The sequence below is a fragment of the Hirundo rustica genome, chromosome 9, assembly GCF_015227805.2.
Source record: "Hirundo rustica isolate bHirRus1 chromosome 9, bHirRus1.pri.v3, whole genome shotgun sequence".
Lineage (NCBI taxonomy): Eukaryota > Metazoa > Chordata > Aves > Passeriformes > Hirundinidae > Hirundo > Hirundo rustica.
The window spans coordinates 29,173,177-29,195,446 of NC_053458.1; the positions used below are offsets into that span (position 1 = coordinate 29,173,177).

Sequence of the window (22,270 nt, forward strand, 5' to 3'; positions counted from 1 at the left end):
CAGGACTTAGATCTTTTCAAAATCACACAGCTTTATGAGGCTTTGCAGCAGTTGTATAGATTTGAGAAATCACCATGTTCCCAGAGAGGGGCAAGTGGGTGTGTTTGTGAGGGAGACAGAGTCTGCTCACAGGATCCAGAAGATGCCTGGATGATGCAGGCCCTGCCCACAGGATCAATGCAGTGCCCACAGGATCCTGGCCCTGCCCACAGGATCCAGGCAGTGCCCACAGGATCCAGGCTCTTCTGACAGGACACCATCCCACCCCCGCGGCCCTCAGGGCAGGAGGCAGGAACAGCGGGGCCTGATGAGAGCGCGGGTGGGCCGCAGCAGAAGAGCTTGGTTTCCGTTGTCTTTGTTTCTTAACCTCGGGCTGTCAGCATCCTCATTTTCCCTTATAATCCAAGCCCAGGGAGTCCAGCCAAGGAAAAACCACCGGGTCACAAAAACAACCACCTTCCACCAGTGCCCTGAAGGAGGCAGCGAATGGCAACAGCAATTTGCCCAGTGGGCTTCGCCTCAAGGCCCTGGAACTGCACCTGTGCCCAGAAAAGCAGCAGGCAGGGAGGTGAAATATTCAGAAGCATTCAAGGACTGACTCCTTTAGCCAGTGCTTCTGTTAAGTCAAGCTTACAGTACCAGTTCATATCACTCCCGAGCTGAGCCTAAGGGCATCCTGACCAGAATCACATCTAAACCCAGCTTCAGCCAAGACCTCACAGCGATTCAGAGCACATCAGCAGCTCGTGCCTTTGATGAGATGAACCAATTCTGGAATGCTTAGATCAAAGATACCTCAAGGAAAAGGCAAACTAGAAATGGCTTTCAGTATTTTACTCCTTATCTCTTTAGGAAGGGAAGTTTTTGAAATCCGCTAGGGCCAAAGAGACACTGAAGTACTCCAGCCCATCCAAGGGTATTTGGTCTCCTTCCTTTCGAAATTGGGCTCCAACAGCTCATCTCCGCATTCTTTTCCTTTGCCTCTGAACCCTGTGAGTTTTCCTGTGTCTTACTCTGCATTATCAAGTGAGAAATTATCAACTTCTTGAGTGTGCCCAGAGCCCTTTGGGACACTTGGGTCCTCAGCCAGACCGTTGCCCTCTGTGACGTGGGGGTTGCGTGTGTCCAGATCCCATTGTGACCTTGGGGCCACGCCCTGACCAGGGGGCTATAAAAGGGCACAAAGAGCCCGTGGGTGCCACTCCCAGGAGAGCAGCTCTCTCAGGAGACAGCATCTTCCCGGGAGACGGCAGCGTCGGAGCGATTGACAGATGTCTGCGCACATGGACATGGGTGCCGACGTAAAGCCCAAGAAGACGTGGCACATGTTTCTGAGGAGGCAGAAGGTGAGGGATGGGGCAGCACGCAGCTGCCTCAGGGCCAGCACCAGGCTTCCCATCAGGGAGGGAGCTGCTGTGCCAGGGGGGCTGTTTCCACCCCAGAGGCCACCTCATCCTTATCCCTCTCCTCCTCCTCCGTACAGATTTCACACTGTGAGACACGGGCAGCCCCGCAGGAGGCTGAGGAGCACCATGACTCCTGTGCTGGCCCTGGAGCGCAGGCGGCAGCGGCGGAGAGCCGGGCAGCGGCCCCGCACAGCCCCAGGGCCCGCGGCCGGGCTCTGCTGCACTCGCTGCGGCGCGGCTCCCGGGCCATCCTGAGCAGGGTGGCGGCTGTGATCCGGCGACACAGCCAGCAGCGGGGGACACCGCGGCACCCGCATCAGGGCACGGAGGCAGGGACGGTAGCACCAGCCCCCGCAGCAGGGGCACAGAGCCGGGCAGCTGCCCTGCACGACCCCTGCAGCCCCACCGAGCCCTCACCTGGCCAGCTGGGAGCTGTCGGTGGGCAGGGGGCAGGGGCAGCAGTGGGGGCGGTCCTGGCACCAGCAGAACACGAGGAGAATGCCTGGTTCAGCCTGGAGCGGGATGGGGAAGTGGACAGCCTCAAAGAGCTGTACCTGTTGGAAGACCACCCAGAGGACGGCTGCAGTGGAGAGCAGAGGCCTCCCGTGAGGCCACACCAGGCCTGGGTCGAGCATGGGAAGCGTCCCTCGCTCACAGACGCAGGCCAGGCCTCGGCTCTGCCCAGCGCAGCCTGTCACAGCTGGCCAGAGGTCTCCACTTCCCAGCCAGTTCTGGGTGGCTTACGCCCCAGCCCCTGTCTAAGGCAGGTTGAAGCTCGCAGGCAGCGGACAACAGCAGCAGTGAGGCTACTCCTGCCAGGGCAGCCGAGCGAGCAGGGGGACACCTCAGAGGATGTCCAAGCTGGCGGCAGAGCGGATCAGAGGGACTACGTGTCCTGTTGTTATGAACCACAACCCCTAGAGCCTTGCAAAGGCACACGACTCTTAGGGCTTTCTCCCTCTAATAAATGATTCAGCCAAATTTTGTGACTCAAAATATAGAATTTTATTTTGAGACTTAAATTCAGTCTCTAACAGCCACAATTAAAATGAACAGCTTCGAACCCCGGGTTTCGACACTGGGTGAACACAGAAACGGACTCTGATGGCTCCGAATCTGCCCTGTCCACAAAGTGTGTCTCGAGCTTCTGGCTTTTATACAGTCTTGCACTGAGGATGGAGAGCTAGCTTGTTTCTCGTGTCCCTTTTTTGCTCCATCAGGTATTCATGTCCATGTCTCTGGTCAGTTGAATAGATTTCCTGTGGTAGGACAATATCTTGATTGCTTACTCCGGAGTGGTGTTTAGAGATGTAAAACTCGGCTGGAGCAGATAAGATACCTATCTGGTGTCGATTGCTGCGTCGTTAGCAGGTTCATCTCCAGTAGAGACACATCTTATCTGGTCACCTCTTCCATTCACTGAGTAAAGGAGTGTTCTGATGGCTTCCCAGCAGAGAGCCCCCCTGTTTCTCAATCCTCTGCGTCCCCCTCTCACATTCCGCTTTTCAAACCCCAAGTACATTTATATTTTACAAAGTTTAATTCAGACCGAACGCGAATTAACTTTATCTTACATATCACATCCCCAACCCGGAGATCAGTCAGCTGCCCAAGGGGAAGAAGACAGGAGCACAGAAGAGTTGGCAGATGAGTGGAATTTCATCCCTACACACAGTATCTGGGTGAACCCCTGCTACCCGCAGCTCCTGGTGGACCCCGAGTCGCCGCTGGAAGATGAGGCAGACGCTGCCCAGCACATCTGGTGCCCTGGCAGCTCCCAGGGGCACCCAGGCAGCAGCTGCTGCCCTGGCCACAGCTCCTGAGGACCAGGAGCACCCTGTGCGTCCCACTGTCCGGGCACAAGAGGTGGCAAAGACAGCAGCTTCTGCTGGCCCTGGAGCGCAGGCGGCAGCAGCGGAGAGCCGGGCAGCATCTCCACACAGCCCCAGGGCCCGCGGCCGGGCTCTGCTGCACTCGCTGAGGAGCGGCTCCCGGGCCATCCTGAGCAGGGTGGCGGCTGTGATCCGGCGACACAGCCAGCAGCGGGGGACACAGAAGAACCTGCACCAGGGCACGGAGGCAGTGGAGCCAGCGAGAGCCCCCACAGAACAGCAAGAGCAGAGCTGGGGAGCGGCAGAACAGAGGCCCCCTGTGAAGCCCCACGATGCCTGGGTGTAGCACGGCAGCCTTCACCCGTGCACAGCCACAGGCCAAGCCCCAGCTCTGCCCAGCACGGCCCCTCACAGCGGGGAAAAGGCCTCCACTCCAGGCCTGATTCCAGACTGCTGCCCCCACAGCCCCTCACCAGGCCTGCTGGAAGCTCCCAGCGGGCAGAGGGCAGGGGCAGAAGCACAGCCACTCCTGTCACTGCCGCCAGCCAAGGAGGGCTGCAGCTCCATGGAAGCCAGGAGTGCCTGAAACGTGGCCAGGGCTGTCCACAGCGTGGCCAGGAGACACCTGAGCTGGAGCACTGAGGAACAAGAGGGCACCTCAGTGTCTCTCCCATGGGTGTACTGGCCAACCAGGGACGTGCGTGGTAGAAATAGGTGTAAAAATAGAGTCAACGTTGTAGGTGGAATTAGGTTTAGAGTTTCGTAGTGCTCCCTGCTAGAAGTAGAGATGACAAGATGAAGGCCACCTTATGCCTTCTGCTCCTGTTTAATTAATAAATTACCCTTTGGGGTTCAACATAGGAAGTGGCATATGAAAGCCTAGGCTTTAACGCTAGGTGTTTCTAAAGGCTTGCACTCGTGATAACCTTTCTAAAGAAAAGTGTTAGGATGCCCTTTTTGTTTCTGATAGATGACATTATTCAACACTAGTTCTGGAATATATTCCTCTTAAAGGCGTTCCATAGGCCCTGAAGTTGTAGCTATTGCTAATTTTCAACTAGTTAGAAAGGTTGTGTCTTCTGAAATAAAAGGACACAATTAATAAATCAGAAGAGCTTGTGCTTTTCATTGCACTGGTGTCATTGATTTGGGGAAAAATCCTGAAGGCTGAAGCCTTTTGCTTCCTGGGGCGGTGCAGCGTCTGCAGGGTGGGGCAGAGGAGAAAGGCGCTGCCTGGGCCGGGAGAGATGCGGGGACACCGAGTCCTTGGGACTTGTGGCACAAGGCGTCTGTTTGATGCAGGACCCCATTCTTTTGTGTCCAGTTCTCTCTTTTGAAACATCTTCTTTTCAAGATTAGGTAACGCACCCCTTTGGATTCATCTCTCTTTGTGCCCTGAAGTTACTCAAACGAGCACATGGTCCCCTAATGTTGTCTGGGACTTCCTTGCAGGTTTGCATCTCAGAGACTACATTTCATGACAGTCCTTTAACTGGGCCAAAAGGGATGAACAGCTTGAGGTTTGGATTACCTAAAGAGATTTCAGAGGCCCTGAGACTCTTCTATTCTTGTAAAAAACCACGCTTTTCCCTTAAAGACCCTTTGTTCTTAGAGGGAATCTAGACTAAATTGGAAGGCAGCCCAAGCCATTAAACAAGGAAAATATTTTTGCCTTTAATTTCAAAGTCACAGTCCTTCAATATCATCGGAGCAGAGCAGCCACTTTTTTTGGTGTGGGCAAAAATCCATCAACAATTTGAGGAGCTTTAGACAGCTCCTGACCTTGATTTTCCAGGACTGAGCACTGCCCAGTAGACCTGGTGTAAAGGGCCGATCTGCACGTGTACCAGTGCTCCCTGACTGATAGTCTCGTCTTTGGGGACATTACTGGAGGATCCTGGAAACAGTTTCACCTCAGGCAGGGCCACAAGGATGTGCTGAGGCCTGGGCTTGGCAAGATTTCCCCTGTGTGTAGGGAGCAGTGAGCTCAACCAGGGAAGGCAAACACGTAACCCTTCTGTCCCATTTCCCTCCAGCCTTTATTCTGACTTGAAGTCTGAGTAAACAAAGGGAAAAAATGCCCTCAGGAAGCAGGCACGAGCTTCCCTGGTGCTGTGGATGCTGTCAGCCCTGGCCTGGGCTGAGGGAAGGTGGGTGATGGTTTTGCCAAATTCTGGCAGGACTTAGATCTTTTCAAAATCACACAGCTTTATGAGGCTTTGCACCAGTTGTATAGATTTGAGAAATCACCACGTTCCCAGAGAGGGGCAAGTGGGTGTGTTTGTGAGGGAGACAGAGTCTGCTCACAGGATCCAGAAGATGCCTGGATGATCCAGGCCCTGCCCACAGGATCCAGGCAGTGCCCACAGGATCCAGGCCCTGCCCACAGGATCCAGGCAGTGCCCACAGGATCCAGGCTCTTCTGACAGGACACCATCCCACCCCCGCGGCCCTCAGGGCAGGAGGCAGGAACAGCGGGGCCTGATGAGAGCGCGGGTGGGCCGCAGCAGAAGAGCTTGGTTTCCGTTGTCTTTGTTTCTTAACCTCGGGCTGTCAGCATCCTCATTTTCCCTTATAATCCAAGCCCAGGGAGTCCAGCCAAGGAAAAACCACCGGGTCACAAAAACAACCACCTTCCACCAGTGTCCTGAAGGAGGCAGCGAATGGCAACAGCAATTTGCCCAGTGGGCTTCGCCTCAAGGCCCTGGAACGGCACCTGTGCCCAGAAAAGCAGCAGGCAGGGAGGTGAAATATTCAGAAGCATTCAAGGACTGACTCCTTTAGCCAGTGCTTCTGTTAAGTCAAGCTTACAGTACCAGTTGATATCATTCCCAAGCTGAGCCTAAGGGCATCCTGACCAGAATCACATCTAAACCCAGCTTCAGCCAAGACCTCACAGCGATTCAGAGCACATCAGCAGCTCGTGCCTTTGATGAGATGAACCAATTCTGGAATGCATAGATCAAAGATACCTCAAGGAAAAAGCAAACTAGAAATGGCTTTCAGTATTTTACTCCTTATCTCTTTAGGAAGGGAAGTTTTTGAAATCCGCTAAAGCCAAAGAGACACTGAAGTACTCCAGCCCCATCCAAGGGTATTTGGTCTCCTTCCTTTCGAAATTGGGCTCCAACAGCTCATCTCCGCATTCTTTTCCTTTGCCTCTGAACCCTGTGAGTTTTCCTGTGTCTTGCTCTGCATTATCAAGTGAGAAATTATCAACTTCTTGAGTGTGCCCAGTGCCCTTTGGGACACTTGGGTCCTCAGCCAGACCGTTGCCCTCTGTGACGTGGGGGTTGCGTGCGTCCAGATCCCATTGTGACCTTGGGGCCGCGCCCTGACCAGGGGGCTATAAAAGGGCACAAAGAGCCCGCGGGTGCCACTCCCAGGAGAGCAGCTCTCTCAGGAGACAGCATCTTCCCGGGAGACGGCAGCGTCAGAGCGATTGACAGATGTCCGCGCACACGGACATGGGTGCCGACGTGAAGCCCAAGAAGACGTGGCACATGTTTCTGAGGAGGCAGAAGGTGAGGGATGGGGCAGCACGCAGCTGCCTCGGGGCCAGCGCCAGGCTTCCCATCCGGGAGGGAGCTGCTGTGCCAGGGGGGCCGTTTCCACCCCAGAGGCCACCTCGTCCTTATCCCTCTCCTCCTCCTCCGTACAGATTTCACACTGTGAGACACGGGCAGCCCCGCAGGAGGCTGAGGAGCACCATGACTCCTGTGCTGGCCCTGGAGCGCAGACGGCAGCAGCGGAGAGCCAGGCAGCGGCCCCTCACAGCCCCAGGGCCCGCGGCCGGGCTCTGCTGCACTCGCTGCGGCGCGGCTCCCGGGCCATCCTGAGCAGGGTGGCGGCTGTGATCCAGCGACACAGCCAGCAGCGGGGGACACCGCGGCACCTGCATCAGGGCACGGAGGCAGGGACGGTAGCACCAGCCCCCGCAGCAGGGGCACAGAGCCGGGCAGCTGCCCCGCACGGCCCCTGCAGCCCCACCGAGCCCTCACCCGGCCAGCTGGGAGCTGTCGGTGGGCAGGGGGCAGGGGCAGCAGTGGGGGCGGTCCTGGCACCAGCAGAACACGAGGAGAATGCCTGGTTCAGCCTGGAGCAGGACAGGGAAGCGTCCCTCGCTCACAGACGCAGGCCAGGCCTCGGCTCTGCCCAGCGCAGCCTGTCACAGCTGGCCAGAGGTCTCCACTTCCCAGCCAGTTCTGGGTGGCTTACGCCCCAGCCCCTGTCTAAGGCAGGTTGAAGCTCGCAGGCAGCAGACAACAGCAGCAGCGAGGCTACTCCTGCCAGGGCAGCCGAGCAAGCAGGGGGACACCTCAGAGGATGTCCAAGCTGGCGGCAGAGCGGATCAGAGGGACTACGTGTCCTGTCGTTATGAACCACAACCCCTAGAGCCTTGCAAAGGCGCGCGACTCTTAGGGCTTTCTCCCTCTAATAAATGATTCAGCCAAATTTTGTGAATCAAAATATAGAATTTTATTTTGAGACTTAAATTCAGTCTCTAACAGCCACAATTAAAATGAACAGCTTCGAACCCCGGGTTTCGGTACTGGGTGAACACAGAAACGGACTCTGATGGCTCCGAATCTGCCCTGTCCACAAAGTGTGTCTCGAGCTTCTGGCTTTTATACAGTCTTGCACTGAGGATGGAGAGCTACCTTGTTTCTCGTGTCCCTTTTTTGCTCCATCAGGTATTCATGTCCATGTCTCTGGTCAGTTGAATAGATTTCCTGTGGTAGAACAATATCTTGATTGCTTACTCCGGAGTAGTGTTTAGAGATGTAAAACTCCGCTGGAGCAGATAAGATACCTATCTGGTGTTGATTGCTGCATCGTTAGCAGGTTCGTCTCCAGCAGGGACACATCTTATCGGGTCACCTCTTCCATTCACTGAGTAAACGAGTGTTCTGATGGCTTCCCAGCAGAGAGCCTCCCTGTTTCTCAATCCTCCGTGTCCCCCTCTCACATTCTGCTTTCCAAACCCCAAGTACATTTATATTTTACAAAATTTAATTCAGACCGAATGCGAATTAACTTTATCTTACATATCACATCCCCAACCCAGAGATCAGTCAGCTGCCCAAGGGGAAGAAGACAGGAGCACAGAAGAGTTGTCAGACGAGTGGAATTTCATCCCTACACGCAGTATCTGGGTGAACCCCTGCTTCCCGCAGCTCCTGATGGACCCCGAGTCGCCGCTGGAAGACGAGGCAGACGCTGCCCAGCACATCTGGTGCCCTGGCAGCTCCCAGGGGCACCCAGGCAGCAGCTGCTGCCCTGGCCGCAGCTCCTGAGGACCAGGAGCACCCTGTGCGTCCCACTGCCCGGGCACAAGAGGTGGCAAAGACAGCAGCTTCTGCTGGCCCTGGAGCGCATGCGGCAGCAGCGGAGAGCCGGGCAGCATCTCCACACAGCCCCAGGGCCCGCGGCCGGGCTCTGCTGCACTCGCTGAGGAGCGGCTCCCGGGCCGTCCTGAGCAGGGTGGCGGCTGTGATCCGGCGACACAGCCAGCAGCGGGGGACACAGAAGAACCTGCACCAGGGCACGGAGGCAGTGGAGCCAGCGAGAGCCCCCACAGAACAGCAAGAGCAGAGCTGGGGAACGGCAGAACAGAGGCCCCCTGTGAAGCCCCACGATGCCTGGGTGTAGCACGGCAGCCTTCACCCGTGCACAGCCACAGGCCAAGCCCCAGCTCTGCCCAGCACGGCCCCTCACAGCGGGGAAAAGGCCTCCACTCCAGGCCTGATTCCAGACTGCTGCCCCCACAGCCCCTCACCAGGCCTGCTGGAAGCTCCCAGCGGGCAGAGGACAGGGGCAGAAGCAGAGCCACTCCTGTCACTGCCGCCAGCCAAGGAGGGCTGCAGCTCCATGGAAGCCAGGACTGCCTGAAACATGGCCAGGACTGTCCACAGCGTGGCCAGGAGACACCTGAGCTGGAGCACTGAGGAACAAGAGGGCACCTCAGTGTCCCTCCCATGGGTGTACTGGCCAACCAGGGACGTGCATGGTAGAAATAGGTGTAAAAATAGAGTCAACGTTGTAGGTGAAATTAGCTTTAGAGTTTCGTAGTGCTCCCTGCTAGAAGTAGAGATGACAAGATGACGGCCACCTTATGCCTTCTGCTCCTGTTTCATTAATAAATTACCCTTTGGGGTTCAACATAGGAAGTGGCATATGAAAGCCTAGGCTTTAACGCTAGGAGTTTCTAAAGGCTTGCACTCGTGATAACCTTTCTAAAGAAAAGTGTTAGGATGCCCTTTTTGTTTCTGATAGATGACATTATTCAACACTAGTTCTGGAATATATTCCTCTTAAAGGCATTCCATAGGCCCTGATGTTGTAGCTGTTGCTAATTTTCAACTAGTTAGATAGGTTGTGTCTTCTGAAATAAAAGGACACAATTAATAAATCAGAAGAGCTTGTGCTTTTCATTGCACTGGAGTCATTGATTTGGGGAAAAATCCTGAAGGCTGAAGCCTTTTGCTTCCTGGGGCGGTGCAGCATCTGCAGGGTGGGGCAGAGGAGAAAGGCGCTGCCTGGGCCGGGAGAGATGCAGGGACACCGAGTCCTTGGGACTTGTGGCACAAGGCGTTTGTTTGATGCAGGACCCCATTCTTTTGTGTCCAGTTCTCTCTTTTGAAACATCTTCTTTTCAAGATTAGGTAATGCACCCCTTTGGATTCATCTCTCTTTGTGCCCTGAAGTTACTCTAACGAGCACATGGTCCCCTAATGTTGTCTGGGACTTCCTTGCAGGTTTGCATCTCAGAGACTACATTTCATGACAGTCCTTTAACTGGGCCAAAAGGGATGAACAGCTTGAGGTTTGGATTACCAAAGAGATTTCAGAGGCCCTGAGACTCTTCTATTCTTGTAAAAAACCACGCTTTTCCCTTAAAGACCCTTTGTTCTTAGAGGGAATCTAGACTAAATTGGAAGGCAGCCCAAGCCATTAAACAAGGAAAATATTTTTGCCTTTAATTTCAAAGTCACAGTCCTTCAATATCATCGGAGCAGAGCAGCCACTTTTTTTGGTGTGGGCAAAAATCCATCAACAATTTGAGGAGCTTTAGACAGCTCCTGACCTTGATTTTCCAGGACTGAGCACTGCCCGGTAGACCTGGTGTAAAGGGCCGATCTGCACGTGTACCAGTGCTCCCTGACTGATATTCTCGTCTTTGGGGACATTACTGGAGGATCCTGGAAACAGTTTCACCTCAGGCAGGGCCACAAGGATGTGCTGATGCCTGGGCTTGGCAAGATTTCCCCTGTGTGTAGGGAGCAGTGAGCTCAGCCAGGGAAGGCAAACACATAACCCTTCTGTCCCATTTCCCTCCAGCCTTTATTTTGACTTGAAGTCTGAGTAAACAAAGGGAAAAAATCCCCTCAGGAAGCAGGCACGAGCTTCCCTGGTGCTGTGGATGCTGTCAGCCCTGGCCTGGGCTGAGGGAAGGTGGGTGATGGTTTTGCCAAATTCTGGCAGGACTTAGATCTTTTCAAAATCACACAGCTTTATGAGGCTTTGCACCAGTTGTATAGATTTGAGAAATCACCACGTTCCCAGAGAGGGGCAAGTGGGTGTGTTTGTGAGGGAGACAGAGTCTGCTCACAGGATCCAGAAGATGCCTGGATGATGCAGGCCCTGCCCACAGGATCAATGCAGTGCCCACAGGATCCAGGCAGTGCCCACAGGATCCAGGCAGTGCCCACAGGATCCTGGCCCTGCCCACAGGATCCAGGCAGTGCCCACAGGATCCAGGCAGTGCCCACAGGATCCTGGCCCTGCCCACAGGATCAATGCAGTGCCCACAGGATCCTGGCAGTGCCCACAGGATCCAGGCAGTGGCCACAGGATCCTGGCAGTGCCCACAGGATCCTGGCCCTGCCCACAGGATCCAGGCAGTGCCCACAGGATCCTGGCCCTGCCCACAGGATCCAGGCAGTGCCCACAGGATCCAGGCTCTTCTGACAGGACACCATCCCACCCCCGCGGCCCTCAGGGCAGGAGGCAGGAACAGCGGGGCCTGATGAGAGCGCGGGTGGGCCGCAGCAGAAGAGCTTGGTTTCCGTTGTCTTTGTTTTTTAACCTCGGGCTGTCAGCATCCTCATTTTCCCTTATAATCCAAGCCCAGGGAGTCCAGCCAAGGAAAACCATTGGGTAATGAAAACAACCACCTTCCACCAGTGTCCTGAAGGAGGCAGCGAATGGCAACAGCAATTTGCCCTGTGGGCTTTGCCTCAAGGCCCTGGAACTGCACCTGTGCCCAGAGAAGCAGCAGGCAGGGAGGTGAAATATTCAGAAGCATTCAAGGACTGACTCCTTTAGCCAGTGCTTCTGTTACGTCAAGCTTACAGTACCAGTTCATATCACTCCCGAGCTGAGCCTAAGGGCATCCTGACCAGAATCACATCTAAACCCAGCTTCAGCCAAGACCTCACAGCGATTCAGAGCACATCAGCAGCTCGTGCCTTTGATGAGATGAACCAATTCTGGAATGCTTAGATCAAGGATACCTCAAGGAAAAGGCAAACTAGAAATGGCTTTCAGTATTTTACTCCTTATCTCTTTAGGAAGGGAAGTTTTTGAAATCCGCTAGGGCCAAAGAGACACTGAAGAACTCCAGCCCATCCACGGGTATTTGGTCTCCTTCCTTTCGAAACTGGGCTCCAACAGCTCATCTCCGCATTCTTTTCCTTTGCCTCTGAACCCTGTGAGTTTTCCTGTGTCTTGCTCTGCATTATCAAGTGAGAAATTATCAACTTCTTGAGTGTGCCCAGAGCCCTTTGGGACACTTGGGTCCTCAGCCAGATCGTTGCCCTCTGTGACGTGGGGGTTGCGTGTGTCCAGATCCCATTGTGACCTTGGGGCCGCGCCCTGACCAGGGGGCTATAAAAGGGCACAAAGAGCCCGCGGGTGCCACTCCCAGGAGAGCAGCTCTCTCAGGAGACAGCATCTTCCCGGGAGACGGCAGCGTCGGAGCGATTGACAGATGTCCGCGCACACGGACATGGGCGCCGACGTGAAGCCCAAGAAGACGTGGCGCATGTTTCTGAGGAGGCAGAAGGTGAGGGATGGGGCAGCACGCAGCTGCCTCGGGGCCAGCGCCAGGCTTCCCATCAGGGAGGGAGCTGCTGTGCCAGGGGCGCCGTTTCCACCCCAGAGGCCACCTCATCCTTATCCCTCTCCTCCTCCTCCGTACAGATTTCACACTGTGAGACACGGGCAGCCCCGCAGGAGGCTGAGGAGCGCCGTGACTCCTGTGCTGGCCCTGGAGCGCAGGCGGCAGCGGCGGAGAGCCGGGCAGCGGCCCCGCACAGCCCCAGGGCCCGCGGCCGGGCTCTGCTGCACTCGCTGCGGCGCGGCTCCCGGGCCATCCTGAGCAGGGTGGCGGCTGTGATCCGGCGACACAGCCAGCAGCGGGGGACGCAGAAGAACCTGCACCAGGGCACGGAGGCAGTGGAGCCAGCGAGAGCCCCCACAGAACAGCAAGAGCAGAGCTGGGGAGCGGCAGAACAGAGGCCCCCTGTGAAGCCCCACGATGCCTGGGTGTAGCACGGCAGCCTTCACCCGTGCACAGCCACAGGCCAAGCCCCAGCTCTGCCCAGCACGGCCCCTCACAGTGGGGAAAAGGCCTCCACTCCAGGCCTGATTCCAGACTGCTGCCCCCACAGCCCCTCACCAGGCCTGCTGGAAGCTCCCAGCGGGCAGAGGGCAGGGGCAGAAGCACAGCCACTCCTGTCACTGCCGCCAGCCAAGGAGGGCTGCAGCTCCATGGAAGCCAGGACTGCCTGAAACGTGGCCAGGGCTGTCCACAGCGTGGCCAGGAGACACCTGAGCTGGAGCACTGAGGAACAAGAGGGCACCTCAGTGTCCCTCCCATGGGTGTACTGGCCAACCAGGGACGTGCATAGTAGAAATAGGTGTAAAAATAGAGTCAATGCTATAGGTGAAATTAGCTTTAGAGTTTCGTAGTGCTCCCTGCTAGAAGTAGAGATGACAAGATGAAGGCCACCTTATGCATTCTACTCCTGTTTAATTAATAAATTACCCTTTGGGGTTCAACATAGGAAGTGGCATATGAAAGCCTAGGCTTTAACGCTAGGAGTTGCTAAAGGCTTGCGCTCGTGATAACCTTTCTAAAGAAAAGTGTTAGGATGCGCTTTTTGTTTCTGATAGATGACATTATTCAACACTAGTTCTGGAATATATTCCTCTTAAAGGCGTTCCATAGGCCCTGATGTTGTAGCTGTTGCTAATTTTCAACTAGTTACATAGGTTGTGTCTTCTGAAATAAAAGGACACAATTAATAAATCAGAAGAGCTTGTGCTTTTCATTGCACTGGAGTCATTGATTTGGGGAAAAATCCTGAAGGCTGAAGCCTTTTGCTTCCTGGGGCGGTGCAGCGTCTGCAGGGTGGGGCAGAGGAGAAAGGCGCTGCCTGGGCCGGGAGGGATGCAGGGACACCAAGTCCTTGGGAGTTGTGGCACAAGGCGTTTGTTTGATGCAGGACCCCATTCTTTTGTGTCCAGTTCTCCTCCTAGAAAGCTGCCCTGGTTTTTCTGTAGGATCTCTGAGGGAAGGAGTGCTTTCCTGCCATTGCAAATGGGAGCTCCTCAGCCGCCATGAGAAACACCCACCAGACCTGAAAGCTGGCATAGCCCAAGCACCTCTGTAATTCATAACATCTGCACTGCGTTTCCTGGTTGTTCTGTAAGAGGAGGAAAAGCGTTAACAGGGTGCAGAAAATAAAAATCTGTGCTTTCAAATGGACATTGTAGCCATGAGAAGGAGAAAGGAGCGCAGATCTAAGTACAAATCGATATGAGCTAAGACAAACTCAGATCCATTAAGAAACAGCTGCTCCAGCTGCTCTGCTCCTCACACCTGGCATCCCCTCATGCTCAAAAATCCAGATCCCTGCTGCAATGGCCCTGGGAGAGGAGGAGCTCAGAGGCCTCCTGACCTCATGCAGGTGAGGAGCCTGGAAAGTCTGAAGAGCCTCAAATGCACACAAACAAAAGCCCAAAGCCTCCTGTTCTGCCAGCCAGATGAGGCCTGCAAAACACACAACCCACACAAACACAGAACACACTGGATGAGCGAACTACAGAGTAATTTCAGAAATATTTGCACCCCTCACTCTCCTCTCTACAGAGCCGCTTTCCTAAGTAGAGACACACTGAGTGCTTTTCCAGAAATCAGGAACCAGGAACAACTGGCAAAAACGGCTTCTCTCAGGTACCTGAGAGGTGAGGCAATTAAAAAAGGATTAAACTGACATTTCTAATTTGCAGCACAAGAGAGATGCGCAGTCGTGATATAATAAATACTGCTGGCAAAATACTCTTTTCGCCTGTCTGCTGCAAAGAATAAAAGGGCAAGAAGCATTTTAGGCTTTTTCCTTTCTTTCTTTCTTTCTTGTAATTAGTTGCTAGTTATTGCTGCATCCCCAAATGCCAGAACCCAGGGGTTTTTCAAACGATGAGAGAGAGATTTAGTGCTCAGTACCTGGTTTATCCAGCCTCGCTTGGTGACCAACAACATTTTGCCAGCAAGATTTCCCTGCTCAAGTAATTCCCATGAAGGGCTCAGAGCTTCATTTTCTGGTTTACTGCACTTGCTTGAAAGGTCTCTCCAGGCACCTGCTTCCAGTTTGGGGACAGAGCAGAGGGAGGGCTTTCCTCTTGTGCTTTGGTGGCTCAGACCTTTTTAAGGACACTGCTGCCAGCACTGCCCCCTGCGCTTTGGGAGGATGTCCCACGTTGCTCAGATATTTTTTCTGCATTTCCTACTCTGCCCTTCACAGTGGTCAAAACCTGCTGAAGAGCTGAGCCCTGGTCTCTGTCCACCTTGCTACGCACTGCTATTGAAGGCATGTGAATGTATCTATGACTGATATTATGGAAATGTGCTTCCAATAAATGTGCCTTTATTGTTATGGTATTGTAGCTCCCAAGGATGGGGGAACCCAGCTGTATTTTCTACTCTTGCAGTGATCACTGTGTGAGCATTACAAGCTGGATGCTGTGTCACAGTCTGCAAACAGAGAAGGAAATTATGTAGGTAAACGTGGGGATATTATTTGTGTTTACATGAACTCCCTTGTGGTGTAGCTATTTTAGAGCTGCTGTTACATCTCAATTGACTAAATTGGAAATAAATACTCTCTATCTAGTCACGAATGCCATGGACAGTCTAAAAGACTGCACCAGGTGAAATATGATTCCAGTCCTCTGGATTTGGTGCCTGTAGCTGAGGCAGTGTGGTGCCAGTGCCCTGCTTTTCTCATATATTAGCTCTAAGGAAGATGCTTTTTATGATGAGGGTGGTGAAATGCTGGCACAGGTTGTCCAGAGAGGATGCTTCATCCCCAGAAACATCCAAGGCCAGAAACTACAAAAGTCACTGAGCCATTCCCTAAGAATCCCTTGCAGCCAATGGGATGTGTGCTGGAAGCTTGAAGAGAAACAGAACAAATCACTGCTTCTGCTCTCGGGTGGAAAGCACTGAAGCAACAATTCTGATAGATCCCATTATGAGAAAAGGAATTGATGGCTCTGATGATTTCTTCAAGCAGATAAACAAGAAAGTCATTACACGAACTTGAGGAGCACATTGAGCACACTCTCCTCTAGAAAACAACATTCCCACAGAGCAGGGGCGGTTCAGCAGCACATCCTACGAGGAATTTACAAGTAGGCTGCACTCTGGTGCAGAGACCTGTATTAGCTGGTTCAAGGGCTTGCTCCCATTCCAGGCCTGCTCTTTGAAGATGGCTCTAACCTTGCACAGGCCCAAAATTTTACTGCTCAAAGCAACAGATACAGTTCAAATTACCCCCCAAAAAGACATGATTCTCCTTTCTATTTCCAGATTGTTATCCTAGCAAAAAAATCCTCTTCATCTGCTGTTCTGTTGGTGAGAGCTCAGCCCTTGCTCGGTTTCAGTCTGGAAGGAGGAAGAGTGCAGTGGGAGCTCCTTGTGCCAAGAGAAACTGCACAGATATTCTGTCCACTCTGGACAAAGAAAAATTACTTCTGTTGAAAGCAGACCCTTCAGTCCCTCCCTAATGCTGCAGAGCAGGTCTATTTGCCCCGTGTCAGCTGCAGTCATAACTGGCTGTGACTGTTTTAGGCTTTCACCCACCCCGACTGACACTGTGAGAGAATCAGGGCATGGGAGAGACTTCTAACCTATATGTGAAAAATGAAATGTGCAGAAGTGCTGATCTCTGGGTTAAATTAAGCTCCACGAGGTTTCCTGTACCTTGCACAGGAGTTAGTGGAAGTTTCTTTGAGGAGAGTTCTATACACTTTTCCCAGAAACCATCACACATTTTAATTACTCCTTTCACACATCCAAGCACTTTATATGCAAGTCAACTTTCCAGGCAAGTGTCTTTTTAATAACCTTTTAGTTAAGCCTGGTACTTTTCATTTCACCAACCATTTACTCTTCCCATATAACAGACCCTTGCTCAAAATACTTCCACCATTATGCCAGAGGTAAAAATTCCACTGACTGCTAGCACCAAAAAGCAGAATAACTGGATGTTCCCAATTACCATAACTGCCTAAGCAGAACTGTCAAACAACATAAAGGTGTGCATAAGTGGTGCAGTTTAATTGGATATTAAACCATCCTGCAGCAGGAGCATTCCATACCCAAAGGAAAAGCAGGATGATGAACAGGGGAGATTGTAGCCGATAACTTCAAAATGGGGTTAGAAAATGAGCGTGGAAACTGAATGCATGATAGCCTCTGGAACAGCTTTGTCACCTTGCTGTCTGCCCTCTCTCCAGGTCACCTCAGAATGTGCTGAACAGCACGGTCCCCACAGAGCATCACTGGTGACCTCCCTCTGCAGATCACTCACACACAGCCAGCCAGGATTCTTTTCATGAAAAGACCTTTCCTCTCTGAGAGGCTGCACAGCCTTCAGATAAGACTGAGCTGTTGCTAAGGGGCCCCATCAAAGGCTCTTTGCAAACCTCAAACCAAGCTGCAGCTTTCTGCAGAGGGGAGTTTGGAGAAGTGTCACTCAGGGCCCAGCCATCCCAGAATTCCAAACACACAGAACACAGAACACATCCCTCGGGAGCAGGACGCACATCGGTTCCCTCATCTGGAGATTTATTTCAGGAACGAAAATGGAAATGATCCATTAGTGACACCAATTAGCCTCCCATTTATAATCAAGCTAAAGTTCTGCTGTGGGCAATGGTTCATCTTGATCTGAGCCAAGGACCTGACACTAAACACAACAGGACCCACTGTGTGACAGCTGCTCAGCTGCTGCACAGGTGGGAGGTGCTGAGCTGCCAACATCCCTTTTTATTCTATGAAATATGGGAAAAAATGGCACAATCAATACTTTATACTAAATAGCCTGGTAATAAATGCAAAGGTGCATTACCTTGGAGCTTAACCTTCACTCTGCTGCACAGCTTTCCCCTGAAAAGGCAGAAAGCCCTAGAAAGAAATTATTGAAATTGTGGCAGCTGGTAAGGAAAAAGGAAGCAAAGAATCAAATCATTCTAACATGGAAAACAAATTTGGGCTGCAACTTCAGGACAAACTGGATGCTTCTACCACAGTGGTTAACAGCAGATTTAAAGTCATTATTAAGTTTCAAAGTTAGAGCCCCACTGCTGGCATTACACACCTCTTGGAAGTTACAGACTTGGAGGATTTTTTCAATACCTGCCCAAGTCTGCCAGGCTAATTCCTAAGGAAATTTTTCTTCACTAAACATTTGAATCTAAGTCAAAGTGAAGAGTCTAACAAACACTTTGGGCAGTACTTAGACACGCTGCAGAGCATGCTTTTGTTATGGGACGCTTCCCTGTGTGTGAAAACATGTAAATGAAGAAGATTCCTGTGCAATGAGTAGCATAGGTGGCTTAAATTTGGTCTTTTGCTCTTTGAATTTTGTGTTCTCAAACATTTCCTTCCACAATATTTGGCTGGTTAGATTTAGTGTGCGTGGTTCCATCAGAGACACGAATGTCACCCCAAGAGCACGCACCACCATCGCCAAAATAAAGCTTTCCCTGTTATTAACAGACATTCAACCCATCACTCAAAAGTTCATAAAGTATTGGTACCCCAATACTTTTTCTACCCAGGTAGAAACATTCTGAAATACAGCTAGTAAATGTGTTTATTGAGGAACTGGTTTGTAGGTGGAGTTTGTTTTTTAATAATCAGCATGATACTTCCCCTTCCAAATAAAAAGAATTGTAACAGAAAGAAAAACTCAGCAAAATGCAAGGAAGGAAGGGATAGAGGGACAACTCCGGACTGTTCTAACTTAGCAAGATAACAGATCTTCAAACCCAATGCCAAAGAGCCATCACACTCAAGAGGGCAGAGCCAATTTATCCAGTGAATTCTCACGGCCTGTGCTTGCACATCCTGCACAAAGCTCGAGCGGATGCATCGCCAGTCCAGCAGAGACAGCGCAAGCACATGCGAGCAGTTTCAGTCTCCTCAAATCTCCCATTTCATTACTCAGGGGTAATTAGGTTATTTTCTCATACAAAGCAGTTTAAAGCAAGGCAGCGCAATCCTTCCCAGTACAAGTTCCAGAGCTCCCTGTGATGCAGCATTCCCTGTCAGCCACTGCTGGGCAGTGGGTGCTTTTCCAGCCCGACTGAGCAGACCTCGTTCAGGTACAAAGCAACCACAGAGACCTCGAATTAAGGTTTGTCCAGCTTGTGAGTGCGCTCGTGCCTCCGTAGGGTCCCTGACTCAGTGAAGGAATGCCCACAGAAATTACAGGAGTAGGGCTTCTCTCCGGTGTGGATGCGGTGATGGCGCTGGAGCGATGCCAGCCGGGTGAAGGTCCCCCCACACTCCTCACAATAGAAGGGCCGTGCCCCAGAGTGAGTCTGCTGGTGTCTCTTGAGCCTGAGCAGCTGCACAAACGCCATGCCACACTCCTGACACTTGTAGGGCTTGTCCTCCCGGTGGATCACCTTGTGCTTGGACAGCAGGTTGGGCTTATCGAAGCCTTTGCCGCACGTCGGGCAGGCGTAAGGTTTGAAGTCGTCTTCCTGAGACTTCTGGTTTCCAGGACAAGCCTGATCCAGGCACTCCACGTTGCGCTGGCTGCGGTGCACCACGGACCAGGGGTTCCTGGCCATGCCGTTGGCCAGGATCACCATGGAGCGCTCGATCTTGTGCACGTTGCGCAGGTGCCTCCAGACGTCGGCCGTGCGGATGAAGCCCTTGTCGCACTCCGGGCACTTGTGCGGCCTCTCGCTGGAATGGATGAGCTTGTGCATGCGCAGGTTGGCCGCGCGGGAGAAGGCTTTGGCACAGATGGGACAGCGGTAGGAGTTCTCCAGCGGGTGAGCTTGCCGGTGCTCCTGCAGCTCGCTCACGCCGCGGAAAGAGGAGCCGCACTTCTTGCATCGATAGGGAAGAGCTTCCTCGGGGACCGGCTCCAGGTCCTCACCAAACACTTCCCCAAGAGCGGCGCTTCCGCTGTCCTCACGGAGTTTTGTTATCGTCCGTGGCTTCCTGGGGCGCTCAGAAGAACACTGATCTAAATCCTCATCTCTCTGCGGGTGGAAGCTGGTGCTGGAGGCGTCAAGCTCCCCATCTGGACTCTCACCTTGTTTCTGGCAGTAGGTGTCACAGGTTTCTTTGTCTGCACACCGCAGCTGTGCAGGAAGCTCCTGCTTTCCTGCGGGTCCAGCAGAGTTTCCAGGACTGCAGGAGTAATTCATGTCCACCTCCCTCTGCAGGCTACAGCCGTGGCCCGCCTGCTTGGTGGCCTTCCTGGGATAATTTGAATGCTTCCCCCCTGTGTCACAAATGTTATTCTCACTCACATCCATCCTCTGAGGCAAACACTGTGTTCATCTGCAGCTCATCATCACCCAGAGCCTTGTGTCCTTCATGGTATGTCCATCACATACTCAGCTCTTCTGACAGTCCTCCCTAGAAAATAAAACAGCTGCTTCATCGGTGATTCTTCTGATATTATAAATTTAGAACAGCAAAGGTATTTTTACAATTCAAAGAATGGGACAGACTATTAGATATACAGTAAGAGAAACAGAATCATCTGCTATTAGATATGCAGAAAATACACATTCAGCACACAAACCATAGACAGACTATGTCTAATAAAGTTAAATATTCTATGATCAGCCAGCATTTACTGCCAAATATAAATTCATAATTCTGATTTTAAATTTTCATAAAGATGAGATATTCACGGAATCTCAGAATGGTTTGGGTTGGCCTTAAGGACCATCTCGTTCCAACCCCCTGCTGTGGGCAGGACACCTTCCACTAGACCAGACAGCTCCAAGCCCCATCCAACCTGGCCTTGAACACTTCCAGTGATGGGGCAGAAAAAGCTTCTCTGGGCAACCTCTGCCAGGTCCTCACCATCTTCACAGTAAATAATTTCATCCTAATAACTAATCTAAATCTCTCCTCTTTTAGTTTAAAAATGTTTTGCTTTGTTCTATCAGTGTAAAATGTTGCTCACCTTCTTTTCTGTAAAATTCCTTCAAGTACTGGAAGGTGGGATAAGACATCTCTGAATATATGTGTACATATTAATGAACACATATATGTCAAAACATAAATATTTTCATATTTCCACATGTACATAAATGTAAAACTTGTCTATTTAGTTTCAGCAGGCTTATCAAGCACAGTTATCAAGGCAGTACAGCCACGTGCATTAAATGAAAGCTCTTATTCACATTCCAGAAAGGCTGGCTCCATCAGCCACACAAGCCATGCTTTCTTCTGCTGGAGACATGGAAAACAATCTGGATTAATCCTCATCAGTCACTGCCTGGAACAGCGTGGCTCGACTCACCCCCAACTCCAGCCATTCCCGACAATTTAATAAGGAGTTGGTAACAGGAGTATTCCTCACCTCCAGCCCTCCAACTGAGCTCCCGATGCCTTTGGGGTGGGAAAACTTTACAGGAGATGCCGGCGCTGCTTGGCCTAAGAGAACTCCATAACCACAGCTAACCCCTTCCTGCAGCGCGGGGATGTGGCAACCACGGCGTGGGCTGAAAAATAATAATAACAACAACAACAAATGCATACACATACAGATGTACGTATATATATTAAAAAAGAAGAGACATTTTTCTGTTCCAGGCAGCATGACACCCCCCCTCCCCCCCAACTTTTCCCCGCTCCGGTGCCCGTTTCCATTTCCCCCGCCCTACCTGGGCACTGCGGGTCCCGGTGCGGCTCCGCGCATCCCCGGCGCATCCCCGGCGCATCCCCCGCGCATCCCCCGCGCATCCCCGGCGCATCCCCCGCTCATCCCCCGCTCATCCCCGGCGCATCCCCCGCTCATCCCCCGCGCATCCCCGGCGCATCCCCGGCGCATCCCCCGCTCATCCCGCGCTCATCCCCGGCGCATCCCCCGCGCATCCCCGGCGCATCCCCCGCTCATCCCCCGCGCATCCCCGGCGCCGGCGCGGAGCCCGCCGCAGCGGCACCGGCGCAGTGGCGGCTCGGCCGTGCTGGGGCTGCCGGCAGCGGGGCGGGACCGGACACCGCGTCCCCTCCCCGGCCGCCGCGTCCCCTTCCCGGTCACCGCGTCCCTTCCCCGGCCGCCGCTCCCCGCCCGGCTCCGCGCTCCGCTCCAACCCCGCGGCCGGGCCCTTCCCACCGCGGATCCCGGTGCTCCAGGAGCCTGTTCATGGAATCATGGAATGGTATGGCTGTGAGGGGACCTCGAATGTCGTCTCGTTTCAGCGCCCTGCCGTGTGCAAGGGCACTTTCCTCTAGACCAGGTTGCTCCGAGCCCCGTCCAGCCTGGTCTTGGATACTTCCAGGGATTCAGGGGCAGCCACAGCTTCTCTGGGCAGCCTGTGCCGGGGCTGCCCTCCCTCATAGGGAAAAGAGATTCTCCCAACAGCTACTCTAAACCTGCTCTCTTTCAATTTGAACCCATTCTCCCTTGCCCTGTCACTCCAGCTCTTGCATATAGTCTTGCCTCATCTTTATTGGAGGCTCCCTTCGGGTATTGCAAG

The 22,270-nt window shown here is 52.9% G+C and overlaps 1 protein-coding gene across 1 annotated transcript; it reads right to left on the bottom strand.

Annotated features, from left to right (window-relative positions):
* Positions 1 to 18,387: 18,387 nt before the first annotated feature.
* On the bottom strand, positions 18,388 to 21,509 carry ZNF648 (zinc finger protein 648). Its single transcript, XM_040073161.1, has 3 exons — positions 21,455 to 21,509; positions 21,151 to 21,292; positions 18,388 to 20,192 (listed from the first exon to the last, which is right to left on the bottom strand). The coding sequence occupies exon 3, from the start codon at positions 20,087 to 20,089 to the stop codon at positions 18,944 to 18,946; it is 1,146 nt and encodes a 381-aa protein (XP_039929095.1). The 5' UTR covers positions 20,090 to 20,192; positions 21,151 to 21,292; positions 21,455 to 21,509; the 3' UTR covers positions 18,388 to 18,943.
* Positions 21,510 to 22,270: the final 761 nt, after the last annotated feature.